Consider the following 15,236-nt stretch of genomic DNA (forward strand, 5'->3'; position numbering starts at 1 on the left):
GATATCTCATGGGATTGAGATAGTGTGTCCCTTTAGGTGATCCAAAGGACATGTGATCATGAAATACGTGGTTATAGTAATTCCTTTAGTGGAATTTGACATATGCTCCTTCGAGTTAAGAGTATGTTAGTTGATCACATAATAAGTGAGATTTATAATTCAAGGATTTGAGAGGTAATCTTGATAGTTGATAACACTACCTTATTAGATTATGAACATCAGTTCATGAGGAGTCTACATGTAGTGGATAGTAGGTCATGGACCTGAGCTTCATCTCGTTGTTATTTACATAGGGTCTTGGAGTATAATTGATTACCTTTAGGGGGTGTTTGGTACGTCGGAATAGGGAATGGAAATAATATTTTGTTTCCTTTCCTATTTCTTAGTGGAATGGAATGAATTTGATGATTCCATTTCTAGCATTTGGATGAACTTAGGAATGCAAGATTGGAATGATTATTTGTTTCCATTCCAATGTTTGATAATAATAGGAATGGAAATGAAAAAGAAATAAATTTACAATAATATCCTTACATATAATTTAAAATATTTTTTTATTTTTACTTTTATTTTAAAAAAAAATAAAATTTGAGAGGTTTTTTGTTATTAAATAATAAGACTAAAAAATATATATATACTCAATAAATAAAAAATTAACCATAAAAAATCGTATAACCCTAATGCACAAATATTCAATTATTATTTTTATTAAAAATTTGAATAATTTGTCATGCTTAAGTAGTTATAAAATTATATTTAAAAAAAATTATTTATTATAATATTTAAATTCTCAAAGCTAGCAAATGTTTTTCCTATTTTCAAAAGAGGAAATAAAAGAATTCAAATTTATTCTAATTTTCAACAAGTAGCATATCCGATAAAATCCATAATCTTAAAAAATTTTAAATATTCGTTTTTTTTTTATCAAAATTTTAAATAATTTGTCATGCAAAAAAAGCTATAGAATTATATTTTACTAAGAAAAAAAAAGAGAAAAAAAATATAAGAACATATAAATTGTCAAAGCTACCAAATACTTATTTCTTATTTGCAAAAAAGGAAATAAAAAAACACAAACTTTATTATAATATTTTTTTCCTAACCATTAAAAATTTTCAATATTGTAAACACGTGAAATCGAAAAATCTTTTTCCAACCATTTCAATTTTTCTCTCCAGTTTCCATTAATATAAGATAAAGAAACATCAAAGATTCCAAACATAAATTAATAAAAAAAAATTAATCGATTTATAGAGAAGAAGAAACACATATAAAGAAGTAGAAGAAGAAAGAGAAAATAAGGTAAACCTGATCGAAGATGTAGAAGGGAGTTTTCAAAACCTAGTTGCAGCAAACAATGACGAATCCTAGATCCAACAATCAAAATGAACATCCAAAACCATATAAATTAGAAATTGATTTTTTTTTTTTAAATATCGTGGAAGGTTTAATTGATTCAATTTGGAAGAATCACTTGTTGCAGAGAATTGGATGATGAGTGGGTCTCTAGCTTTGCAAAGAAGATAAGAAGTGGATGATGAATGGATCTCTACCTTTACAAAGAAGATAAACATTGGGTTTGAAGAACAAGATAAGAGGGTAAAATAGTAATTTAGGTTATTTTATATTATCAAATAGGTTTAATGAATCAGAATACCACCTACTTTTAATGAATGCAAATCCGACTCATAAGTTGGATTTGATTTCTGGCGGAATAATTTTTTATTTCATTTCCGCCTTCTTAACATTTATCCAAACATAGGAATAAGGGAGAAAATGAATGAGATGTCTATTCTCACTCCCTATTCTCGTGTACCAAACACCCCCTTAGTGGAATGTTGAATCAATTTCATAATTTGATTATGAGGGAGCCAATACTCCTAAAGGTCCCAATAGTCCCTGCTCTAAGCTCATATATCATGATGACATGGTTTATGAAGGTAGAATTGACTCTAGATTTATTCTTATACATAAGAGCATTTTGGTAATTAAGAAAGGTTACTCAGAGATAATTATTGATTAATTATCTTTGGATTTGGCTAATTGATTAATTAGATGATCCTATGTGGTTAATTAATCAATTAGAACCCATTTTTTTTTATAAATTAAGTTACCCAAGCCTTGATGGGCTCAAGTCACTTAAGCCTAGTGAGGAACACTATTAATACCCTCTTAAAGGGTTAGAGTTTCCTAATAACTTTAATTAATTATCTTCTACTTCCAAAGAGAGAGAAAGAGAGAGTTAAGGTTTCCATCCTTTTAAAGTCCACACTTTGAAGTGTTAAGATTGTAATTCGAGTTATCGGGCGAAAGATCTTAGGTGTATGAGACCTCTAGACTATTTAGTTAGTCATGGGCAAAGTGTCTTATCTTTCTTTATCATATACAACTTTTAATAATTGTAATGGGAATGTAGTGTAGGATGTACAATATAAAACATGTGTCTAAACCTTAAATCCTTAATTTTGCCATAAGCTCAAGAGGATGAAATAGTTTTTATGTGCTGCAATTGAAAAGCATGTAGTTGAATGATGTTCTATTGTCCCCCTAATAATTGAAAGGTCATTTTCTAAAAGTTTTCTCACTTCTTTTACGACCATTAGTCGTCTAAACATTTCTACCTCATATTTTTTGTCTAAACATTTGAGCCTTAGGATAAGGTATATTTTACTTGATATTGTGTTACTAATGAGAAGGTATTCAATACATCTATTCTATCACATTAGTATGATAATATAGTATAAATGTTTATTCATATTTATCAAATCAAAACTTAAATAAGGAAGGAAAAAGAAGTTATTTAGATTTGAAAATAATTGATAAAAGTTTTAAATTATTAGAAAAATGAATAATTATAAAAATTCTTTTTTAATAAAATAACTTAAATATCATTTAATATCGAAAATATAAATAAATAATAATGCTACATTAGTAAGCATTATTATAATCGAATGCATTGTCAAGTAATTTTCAATTTGACCATTAAGGTGTAATTGCAAAAAAAAAATTATAAAATAAAATGAAAAAGAGTGAAAAGAGAAAGTTAGGAAGAAAAGGGGTGGGAGAGAAGAAGGAAAATGAGGATTTTTGTTATAGAAGACTTGAGAGGAATCTAAGAGAGATGCAACATTTTTTTTTTTTTGTTTATTTATTTTTTTCTTATTTATTCATTTTTGTTTTTTGTATTATAATTAAATTGGAGAATGTGTTTAGTTTATATAAACGAGATTAGACTTTTCTAATTTAGAAAATTATTTCTAGTACCATAAATCTTTTAGATCCAAATATTGTTACTTTATTTTTTGTATATATATATATTAAGAAGTTTTTTTATAATTAATTTTCTATGATTGTATAAATTGAGTCATTGCTATCTATTAATATGAATAAAAATTGTAAAATCATTTTTCTTGACCAATCTTGTAAAATTATGTCAATTAATATTATTTCTCATAATAATTGTCAATAAAATCAAAGAACCATTTTTTATATTTTTATTTTAACATTAATAAAGTCAATAATCATTTTTAAATAAATCTTGTGAGTTGTATGAATTGAGGTTTTTTTTGTATATTTACATTAATAAAAAAAAAATCGTTTCTTTTGAATTATTATTGTGAGACCACATACATTGGGCTGTTTTGTCTTGTGGCATCAATGAAATAAGGAAAATCATTTACTTAACAAGGTTCATTTTTTATTATTAATTTTTCCCTTTATCCATGTATCAACTTTCCATATGTTCATACTTCTTCATTTTGTGTCTGATTTATTATTTAATTAATTCTTTTAATTTCAATCATTCTACTAAAAATAATATAAAAAGCCACTGACGGAGTTAGAAAATTGAGCAGTCAAGATGTTGGTATTTATTGGATTGTAGGTAAATAAGAAACAAATTACCTTTGTGGGCTACTAGTAGTGATTGAATTCATGTTTTGTCTAAAGAAAGGAATCAAATTTCTCTTTCTGCAAAAATTTTAGGAGAGCACTTGCCCTAGTCATGGGAAACCTTTAACTGGGGCACCTTAGCTAAGGTCCCATTTGGTGCCCCATCTCTCTTCATCAGACACAACCTTTAATAATTGTAATGGGTACTAACTAGATGATTCCACCAAATAATTTTTCATACATATTATCAGCTCACTTTTTTATTTAAATCAAATAATAAGTGATTCTATTTAAAAACATTTCTAATATAACCATTATTAACAAAATAAACCATAAGTGTTTGAATCAAAATTAGTCTTAAATAGACTCCTATGAAGAAGTTGTCTTCAAGTACTAATAACTCCTATGAACATACTTGTAATTTGAAAACCTTAAAGAGTCATGAATGAGTTAAATTGAGAAGATTAAGAGTGTATTTGGGAGCAACAAATCTCAACTTTCTTAGCATTAAAGTCTTACTGGGTAAACTTAAGGCCATGCTACCACAGAGAGGCAAGGGATTTGGCCCCAAAATGTACGATTTTTCTTTGTTATATCAATACAAACAACCATCTGTCCATTAATTTTAATTTAAGTGAAATCATTTTACTCCAGAAATCAGAAGTTGCAATGGAAGGCGTTCATTATTTTGGGTTGGGCAAAAGGTGCTTACTGGGGGTAGTGGACAATAAAGAAGCGAATAGAGGTGGTAGGGGCCTGTCATCCAGCTGGATTCTCAAATGCAAAAATGGAGATTCGTTTGTCCCAACTCACAAGCGACAAGTCAAAGTCACGAGGATTGGCAATGGCAGCTGATGTGACTCATGAGAAATGGCAGAGCGCGTCATCGGATGCTCACTGTCACACTGTTCCCCACTCATGTCCCAATGCTCACTGCCAGTTGGATCCTCCACGCTTCCCGATATTTTTTCAATATTGGCCCCCCAGGCCCTTCCAGCCTGTCACCTTCCCTATCTTCTCCGAAGTCTCTCTGTGCCTTTTTTGCTTTTCCCATTCCATGACCTTCACTCTTCTCCACCACTGCGGCTCCACAGTACTCCTTGTCAGGCCTAATATGAACTCAAAAGTTTGCATTAGGTTCTAATTTTAAAATTTTGAGGAAGTGAAAATTTTTCTACTTTCTTAAAATTTAGAAATTTTAAAAAGTGTTTTTAAATATAGAATATACCTATTATAAATAATTCTTATATTTTATATACTTACTTATTTAACTAAAAATTAGTCATGATATATTCTACTTAGTAATACTTGTGTTACCAATAACAAAGAATTCAATTTTTTACCATGTTCATATAATATATATTTCAATTTATATTTTGTCATTTCAAAATTTAAATATGGAAGAAAAAAAAAAGTTATATTGAAATTGAAAATAATTAATAAAAATTTTAAGTTAATAGAAAATGAATTTAAATTTTTAATAAATATAACTTAGCATTTTATTTATTTTCAATTAATTAATTTGACATAATATAAATAAATTCTTATACCAGATTGGCAAGCATTACTATACCACATCATAAGCTTAGTACAACAAAGATACCAAATATTTCCTATAAATAATTTGGTGCATTATCAAGAAATTTTCGATTTGGCCATCAGGTGTAATAGTAATAATTTACCTTTTTTATTTTTTCTATTATTTTCTTTTTAGCTTTTAGGTGATTATGTATGTATACATAATTCTTATATTTTTATTTTAAAATTTCCAAATTGGACTAGGTACTAAATTACAAATGCAAAACATTTTTACTCATGATAATTTTTATTTATCTTTTTTCCTTTAAACTAAGGGTGTAACATCTTACCCATGTAAGATTTTTTCCAAAAGAAATAATTAAAAATCATGATTAAAAATAAAGTAAATAATAGCTTCTTTTTATTTAATACTTGAATTAAGTAATTTATTACCAATTTTATAGTTATAAAAAATAAATAAAGGTATGAAATTAAAGCAGACCCGATAGGAAATCTTAACCACGTAAACAGTTTCATCTGAACTTCTCCACTAATTTGGTAATTATATCATAAACTGTGAACTTCTTTACCGAGTCTACCCATATGCATCGTAAATCTATGATAGTCAAGGTGGTAAATAATTTAGCCAATTAAAAAAATTAACTATTTAAAAAAGAAAACTTACAAGTTTCACTTAAATAATTAAAAATGACAACTAAGGTTTGCTAAGGTCCCATGTACCCTTAAACAAAACTATAACTTTAATAATTCACTCTCAACTTGGTGCATTCCCGTTGACCGCTTTCTAATCCTTCCCCTTCCCTCTCTTCTCCTCCTTAATTTCCCAATAGCTGCAGACACAAGTCATTCCTTTTCTCCTTCCAATTTGTCTTTCTTCTTTCTGATCTTCTCCTTAGAATTTCTCATACATCAATGGGAAACGTTTGCTCAGTCTCCATTTCCACCGAGGACATCGCTGGCCGCTGCTGTGATTGCACTGCTGCTCGAGCAAATTACATATGCAAGCTTCAAGAAAATCGGGTTACTTTGAGAACAGAGCTTCAAAAGTTAAGGGAGTTGAGGAACGATGTGAAGAGGAAGGTGGATGTGGCTGAGAGGCAACAAATGAAGCGTCTGGATCAAGTGCAAGGCTGGCTTTCCAGGGTGGAAGATATGGAAACTGAAGTCACTCAACTGATTGGAGATGGTGCAGAGAACATTGAGGAGAAACGATTTTGTGGTAGCTGCTATCCCAAGCATTGCATCTCCAGCTACACGTTGGGAAAGAAAGTGGTCAGGAAGCTACAACAAGTGGCTGCCCTAATGAGCGACGGTCGTTTTGAGGTGGTGGCTGATATTGTACCTCCAGCTGCTGTGGAGGAAATCCCCAGCGGAACCACTGTGGGATTGGAATCAACATTTGACAGAGTTTGGAGGTGTCTCGGAGAAGAACATGTGGGGATGATCGGCTTATATGGGTTGGGGGGCGTTGGGAAGACCACCCTCTTGACCCAAATCAACAATCATTTCCTTAAAACATCCCACAATTTTGATGTCGTAATTTGGGTAGTGGTTTCCAAAACTCCGAATCTAGACGAGGTTCAGAACGAGATTTGGGAGAAGGTGGGATTCTGTGATGATAAATGGAAAAGCAAAAGCCGCCATTTGAAAGCCAAAGACATCTGGAAAGCCTTGAACGAAAAGAGGTTTGTGATGTTGTTGGATGACCTGTGGGAACAAATGAATCTGTTAGAAGTGGGAATTCCACCTCCCCACCAACAAAATAAGTCCAAGTTAATATTCACCACTCGATCTCTGGACTTGTGCGGCCAAATGGGAGCTCAAAAGAAAATCGAAGTAAAATCTTTAGCATGGAAGGATTCGTGGGATTTGTTTCAAAAATATGTGGGAGAGGACACCCTTAATTCTGATCCAGAAATCCCTGAGCAAGCTGAAATTGTTGCACGAGAGTGTTGCGGTTTGCCACTGGTGATAATTACCATAGGGCGAGCTATGGCTTCTAAAGTGACACCCCAAGATTGGAAGCATGCAATTAGAGTACTACAAACATCTGCATCAAAATTTCCAGGTATGGGGGACCCAGTGTACCCACGTTTGAAATACAGCTATGATAGTTTGCCCACCAAAATAGTTCAATCTTGCTTCTTATATTGTTCTTTATTCCCAGAAGATTTTTCCATAGATAAAGAAGCTTTGATATGGAAATGGATTTGTGAAGGATTTTTAGATGAATATGATGACATGGATGGAGCCAAAAATCAGGGATTCAACATTATCAGTACCCTCATTCATGCATGTCTACTTGAGGAACCTTTAGATACTAATTCTGTAAAATTGCATGATGTGATACGTGATATGGCCTTGTGGATAACTGGTGAAATGGGGGAGATGAAGGGCAAGTTTTTGGTACAAACAAGGGCCGATTTAACCCAAGCCCCTGAGTTTGTCAAATGGACGACGGCGGAAAGGATTTCACTGATGCACAACCGAATTGAGAAGTTAGCAGGATCGCCCACATGCCCCAATCTCTCGACACTTCTTCTGGATTTGAATAGGGATTTGCGGATGATAAGCAATGGTTTTTTTCAATTTATGCCCAATCTAAGAGTGTTGAGCTTAAATGGCACCAATATAACTGACTTACCACCAGATATTTCTAATTTGGTTTCATTGCAATATCTTGATTTATCCTCGACAAGGATATTGAGGTTTCCAGTTGGGATGAAGAATCTCGTAAAATTGAAGAGATTGGGGTTGGCCTGTACATTTGAACTGTCTTCAATTCCACGAGGACTAATATCAAGTCTTTCAATGCTGCAAACAATCAACTTGTACCGTTGTGGATTTGAACCAGATGGTAATGAGTCATTGGTAGAGGAATTGGAGAGTTTAAAATACTTGATCAATTTACGTATCACCATAGTAAGTGCCTGTGTGTTCGAGAGATTTTTAAGTTCCAGAAAGTTACGGAGTTGCACTCATGGAATCTGCCTCACGAGTTTCAAAGGTTCAATCTCACTTAATGTATCATCTCTTGAAAATATAAAGCATCTCAATTCGTTTTGGATGGAATTTTGTGATACTTTGATCAAGTTTGATTGGGCAGAGAAAGGAAAGGAAACAGTGGAGTATAGCAATCTTAACCCAAAGGTCAAATGCTTCGATGGCCTTGAGACTGTGACCATCTTAAGATGCCGGATGTTGAAGAATCTGACATGGCTTATTTTTGCCCCAAACCTCAAATATCTTGATATACTATATTGTGAACAAATGGAAGAAGTGATAGGAAAAGGTGAAGAGGATGGAGGAAATCTGAGCCCATTCACAAATCTCATACAAGTACAATTACTTTATCTACCACAACTGAAGAGTATGTACTGGAATCCCCCGCCCTTTCTTCACCTGGAGAGAATTTTAGTAGTTGGCTGTCCGAAGCTGAAGAAGCTGCCACTCAACTCCAACAGTGCCAGGGAACGTAGAGTTATGATTGAAGGAGAGGAAGAGTGGTGGAATGAGTTAGAATGGGAGGATGAAGCTACTCTAAATACTTTCCTTCCCAATTTCCAAGCATTAGATAAGAACAAGGGGGTAAGGTATGATTCCAATTAAAATCGAACCAAATATGATTGGAATGTGTATTATTCTCAATTCATTATATAATTAGTTGTTATTCATTTGCAGGATTTGAAGGAATGACAAATATTTGGGTGTTTGTTGTGGATGTGAGGTAGGCCCTGGATGTTCATAACTTGATACTAATGGTTTTAATATTCCTTTTTTCCAAGACTTTTTCTTTTCTTCTTTTTTTTTTTTCTTTTTTTGGCTAGTTAATATTTATGAAATTCATTGAGATTATTGTTTCAAAGTTTTTTTTTTCAAGCTTAATGTTAGTACGAGGGTAATCTCTAGTTCTGCCATATACTTCTTCTCTCTTAAATTTTATTTTTATTTTTTAACATGCATGTTTACTTAAAGTTCCGAATCCAATTATGATGAGAAAATATAAATTTTAAAACCATTTCCATACTCATATTTTGATATCTATTATATCCTTTAAAATAAAATAATCCTACACTTTCATATCAATCAAATCTATGCTCTACAAAACTACCAAGTTGATTGCAAAAATATGATACACTCAGTTTAATTCTGAAATATGTTTTTGGTTTTTTTGCTTTCTATTTCACTCCACTTTTGGCTTCTCAAGTTTCAAATTAGAGGTCAAAGAGAAAAATATAAATGTATAATTTAGTGTGATTGGAAAGATTTCTTATTTTTTGTTTTTTAAATAATAATAACTTTTATATAAATATAAAAACTTTCAAAAATTCCTATTAAAAATCTAATGATTTTGAAAACCATTTTAAGAAATTGAGGTATTAAAAAGTTTTACTTTCTCAAGTTTTAAAATTTTTAAAATTAATTTTTACATAAATATTTGGATACACTTTCTATTTTTTACTTTCAAATATAGAAAACTTCTATATAAAAAGGTCAAAACTCTTATATAAAAAGTATAAACTTATCTTATGTCTTTAAAATTTATTTTTAAAAATTTTAAAATTTGAGTTAGTAAAAAAATTTTAATATCTCAATTTTTTAAAATTAGTTTTTAAAAACCATCACAATTTTAATGTAAGCCTTTAAAAGTTCTTGTATTTTATATTCAAAATTATATTATTTTTTATTTTAAAAAAAACATAAAGTATATTCAAAATCAAGTATATACTTTTTATACAAGATTCTATGAATTTTATATAGAAATTTTATTACTTTCCACTTTGGAAAACAAAAAAACAAGAAGTATATTCAAACAAAAACCTTAGTTAGTAATGCAAAATATTCCAAAAATCGAGGAAAAATAAATCCACAAAAAAAGTATATTATTTAATTAGTAACAATAACATATCTCAGGGAAAAAACAGAACTTAAACAAAAATTCCCTATTGAGGTTTGATGATGGGATCATTTTGTTCAATTTTTATTATTGTTGACAAGTATGAATATCTTCTGAAACCAATCACAATGGATAGCAACATTAATAAATAAAGCGCTCTGAGAATTAGTAGTTACACTTCTTTCCATGCAACTAAAAAATATATGTTTGTTTTTCTTTGATCAACAAAATGGTGGAAGTTGCGAAATAACTTGGGTTTGATTTAGGAGTACACTCTCCTTTAAATTTAATTGTCATTCTTCTTCTTATTCTCCTTGAAATATTTCACATACTAATGGGGAATGTATACTCAAACTTAATCTCAATTGAGGACATGTTAGACATTGTCGTGACAGCATTACTACCCAAGAAAATTATATATCAAAGCTTGAAGAAAATCAATTGAGATTTGAGAAGTTTTGTTGTATGTGCTTGCTAAGTCATACATGTGGAAGCCAAGTTATATGCAAGAAAATCAACCGTTGTTTGTTTTGTTTGAATGTTGCCTTTTGTTTTGAAGTTATTATTTTTGTTGTCAAAGATGCAAGATTGTGTAAGTCATTGATTTTATTTATTTGCTAGTTTGTTCCTTATTATTAAGGGATTTTAATGTTAGAATTATCTATATTTAAGTCTTTATTTTGATGGAATAAGATATAAAATTAATATCTTCTTAGGAGGAATTGACCTCCCAAAATGTTAGCTAACTTTTTTTTCATCTTTTGATTTTTTTTATCTTTTTCTTGAGTCACATGTGAGCATTAAGAAAGCTGAGGAATGATTTAAAAAGGAAGATGGATCTAGTTGGATCTTAGAGGGTCTAGGGTTTAGGCTTTTGCCTGTAACATTTCTGAGAAAATAAAGGTTGTGCTTAAATAAGAAAAACACCCAAGAGTGGGGGTGAATTGGGTTTTTCAAAAACTTTTTCGACATAACAAATTCAAGCACAATATAATAAAAAAAAATAAAGATATAGAGTTAAAGAATTCAAACTCAGATTTTATAGTGGTTCGACACTTCCTTGCCTACGTCCACTCTCCTCAATCTCCTAACCAAGTGAGGGTTCCACTAACTTGAAACTTCAACCAAACTTCCAATCTTTTTACACTTGGATTTCGACTCTAATGGGCTCTTACACAATTTCTTCAAGATTCAAACCTCTTGAAGGCTTTAACACTCAATTTTTACAAGAATGAATTCGTTAACCTAACTTAAATACAAAACAAAGCTAGAATGACTCATAAGGATGCACTAAAAGATATGCAAGTGAGGATTTAATGCACTAAGAAAGAAATGAGAGCTTTTAAGCCAAGAACAAGTGGGTAAACAATTAATTGCAAGTGTTCTCTATGTCATAAATGAAGTGGAGCTTTCAATTTATAGGTTTCTAACCTCGGGAGCTAAGAAAAGCAAAAGGCAGTCTCGACCGGTCAAGCTAGGGGTCGACCGGTTCACTAGCCATTGGAGCATTTAATGCTTTGGTAGGTTACTGTTGCCTCGACCGGACCTCTACCGAGGTCGATCGGGAAAGAGGAAACCTCAATCGGGAAGAGGAAACTACTGGATGAAAGAGAGTGTTTTTGGCACTCCTCGACCGGACCTCGACTGAACAGGGGCAACCAATCGACTGGTTCTCCAACCAATTGAGCCGGTTGGCCATAGCCTCAACCGATTCAATCTTTTGGCCTTGAAAACCTATCTTTTTCAATTCCTTTCTTTTCTAACACTTAGGCAAGGTTTTTAGTAAATTAATATGTCAATTTTGAAACGTTTTGTCTAAGATACATTTGATAAAACTCAGGTTTTAATAAAATCGAAATTTTAAAAAATAAATCGAGTTTTCAAATATGCATAAAAATGTATGAAAAATCTAAGTGCACTCATGCATTCATTTTACATTTGTTTCCTATGATCAAAAGTCTTCCAAAAGTCTCAATCTTGTATCCATTTGGTCCTTTGATGAATTTTCGAATTTATACCTGAGATTATTTACCATTCAAACCAATTAGTCACTAAACCATAATTTGTTATCATCAAAACCTGATCAGGAAAACTCTTGGGCTAACAATCTCTACAAAAAAGCTTTTATGATAACTCATTTAATGTTTAAATATGGAATAAAAAATTATTTTTGATAGTATTTTTTTTGTCATGAATTATTACATATTAAAAAATAAGTATTTTAAAACTTCAGGCTTTATTTAGATACACTTTTTTTTTAATCAGAAACCTTTATCTATAAAGGATAAACTCTAATATAAAAGGTATAGACTTCTCTCATGACCTTAATAATTACTTTTAAAAAAATTAAAATTTGAGATAGTAAACTGTTTTTAATACCTTAATATTTTTTATTCGGTTTTTAAAAATCATTATATTTTCAATCTAAACTTTTAAGAGTTCTTGTATATTATATAAAAGTTACTATTATTTTTTGTTTTTAAAAAACATAAAATAAAAAGTATATCCAAACAAACCCTTACTAAGTTGCTCTCAAGCATTACATAATGTTTTTAATGCTCTCAAGGTTACCTTCAAATGTCTTCTTACAATAAAAATCTTTAAATTTATGAAAGTTATAAGGCAAAATCATTGTATATTGTTCAATTAAAAGAATTGAAATTCATTAAAATGTATGGGCTTAATGTTGTGCCTCCATTAGGAATTGGTTTTAGTTGTTTGCCTAAGCCCCACTGTCTAGGACAAGGTTGGAAAAAACACAAAATAAAAAATTTTGGATCAAGACGAACATTCAAACATCCTTGTGGGCATTAAAATGTTGAGACTTTTAAATTAGTTTCCTACTTTGTTTTTAACTCAAAAATCTTATTTTTGAAATGTTCTAAAATTGAGAAACTCTCCATAATTGTTTATTATGGTTTTCTAGTATGAAAGAGTTTGTTTTATTGAAATTTTGTGAACTTCCAAGAACTTTAGAGGATATAATCATCCTTAAAGTTTGTACTCGAAACTTTTAAGATCTTTCTTGAAATGACCTTTTGGCTATAATAGAGGTCAAAGGCTAACGATGCAAAACTTCAATAAGGGCTTCAAGAGATCCACTAAGGAGCACAAGGATATTGCATGAAGAACATGAAAAAAGAATGTATATACTAATGATATAAGTCTCTACGGAGTAGATACATTCGATCAAATAAAATTGTGTATCATTTTGAATTATTTAACGATTAAGAAAACGCTCGTGGTTTTTTACATCTAGGCTACTAGTTGGTTTTTCTATATTATATCATGTATTTATTATGTGAGAAATTTATTTACCTACTTTCATATTTGAATAAAAAAAAATTTCTTATAGAAAATGATGGTTTTCTCCTAAACTTTTCCTATTTCCCAATCTATGTTTTATACAACTTTAACAAGAGAAAGGTCCAATTCATTTTGACGTAGTTACCATGACGGTAATAAATATCACAACCAATTATTAAGAAAAATCATTTTATTAAAAATATACTAATTTAATATATATATATATATATATATATATGACACCTTAAAGAAGTGTAATTTTTCTTGATAAAACTCTAAAAATGATAATATCTTTATTTTTCAAGCATCTAATTATTTAGAAGAATGACCAATACTAAAACTAAAAATTTCTAACTTTGTTATAATTATAATTAATAAAATTTCTAGAAAAAAAAAACAAAAATAAGAAGAGAATGGTGTTGGAATTTAAATAAATAAAAAATTAAGACAAAGTACAAAAATCACTCATATAATTTCACTTATCACAATTTGGTGTTTTAAACTTTTTTCTTTTTATAATATCAATCATAAATTATATCCAAATGTCAAATAGACTCTTTTACTAATGAGCAAATAAGTATAGGTATGAGTTTTTATATCATATATTTGGATATTTTCAATTTATATACATACCTTTCATAAGGCTTTTTTTTTTTTAATCCAATTTTTTTCTTTAGGCTATGTTTGGTTCCCGGAAAATTTGAAGGAAAATGCTAGGGAAAGAAAATACAAAGGAAAAGTAGAAGGAAAGAAAAAGTGAAGGAAAATAAAAAAATAGATTAAAAGTTGATAAATTATTTTTTTTGTTACTTCAAACTCATTTTATTTATTTTAACTCATCAATATAAAGATTAAATAATTTAAAAATACATAAGTTTTTAATTAATTTTAATTATATTTGATTTTCTTTGATATTTTTCATAAGACAACCAAACATGAGAAAATCATTTTCCTTAGCATTTTTTTTCTTTCCTTTGTACTTTCCGGGAACCAAACATAGCCTTATAGAAAATCTTAATCAAAAGCCTAACCTTGGGCATAATTTTAGATTGTTATTACTTTAAAAAAAAAATAGAGACTAAATTGAGATAAGGGGTAGAAATAAAAAATAAAAATAAATGATTTATGTAATTTACTCTTAAAATATAGAGTAAGCATCAAATGGCTTCAAGCAATATTTTCACCTAAACTTTCATGTTATAGCCCCATCTATATATCTTCTAAGGTAGACAATTCTAATATATAGTTGTACTAGAGCTTTCCATTTGATTTTGAATAAATTAACATTATGTAGTAAATATCCAATTAACCTTTAAAAAAATTGTAATAAAGCTCAAAAAACTATCATATATTCATTTCTTCAAGCAACTAATTATTCGGAATGACATTAATACTAAAACTAAAAATTTCTAATTGTGTTCCAATTGAAATTATTGTTGTTTCTAAAATTGATGCTATAAAGTAAATAGGACAAAAATGAGGTAGAAAAGGAGGCTAAAATGTGAAGAGAATGGAGTTGGAATAAAAAAAGAAAGATGGAGCATTTATAGCCTAGAATTCAAAAATGGGTTAAAAAAAAGATGGAAGATTTATAGCCTAGAAT

The 15,236-nt window shown here is 29.9% G+C and overlaps 1 protein-coding gene across 2 annotated transcripts; it reads left to right on the forward strand.

Moving 5' to 3' along the window:
- The first annotated feature begins 6,058 nt into the window (after positions 1-6,058).
- LOC100254970 (probable disease resistance protein At5g63020) lies at positions 6,059-9,320 on the forward strand. 2 transcript variants are annotated; one of them, XM_010656457.3, is made up of 2 exons: positions 6,059-9,023; positions 9,112-9,320. In XM_010656457.3, exons 1-2 carry the CDS (start codon positions 6,343-6,345, stop codon positions 9,116-9,118), a joined length of 2,688 nt encoding a protein of 895 aa, XP_010654759.1. In that variant the 5' UTR covers positions 6,059-6,342; the 3' UTR covers positions 9,119-9,320. The 2 variants fall into 2 exon arrangements, with proteins under 2 accessions (XP_010654759.1, XP_002281742.2); XM_002281706.5 differs by having other exon boundaries at positions 6,059-9,018.
- Positions 9,321-15,236: the final 5,916 nt, after the last annotated feature.

Source organism: Vitis vinifera, chromosome 9 (assembly GCF_030704535.1).
Source record: "Vitis vinifera cultivar Pinot Noir 40024 chromosome 9, ASM3070453v1".
NCBI classification, from domain to species: Eukaryota; Viridiplantae; Streptophyta; class Magnoliopsida; order Vitales; family Vitaceae; genus Vitis; species Vitis vinifera.

Excerpts from the sequence above, each read along its gene's own strand:
- LOC100254970 (XM_002281706.5), top strand. The coding sequence starts at position 6,343 with ATGGGAAACGTTTGCTCAGTCTCCATTTCCACCGAGGACATCGCTGGC.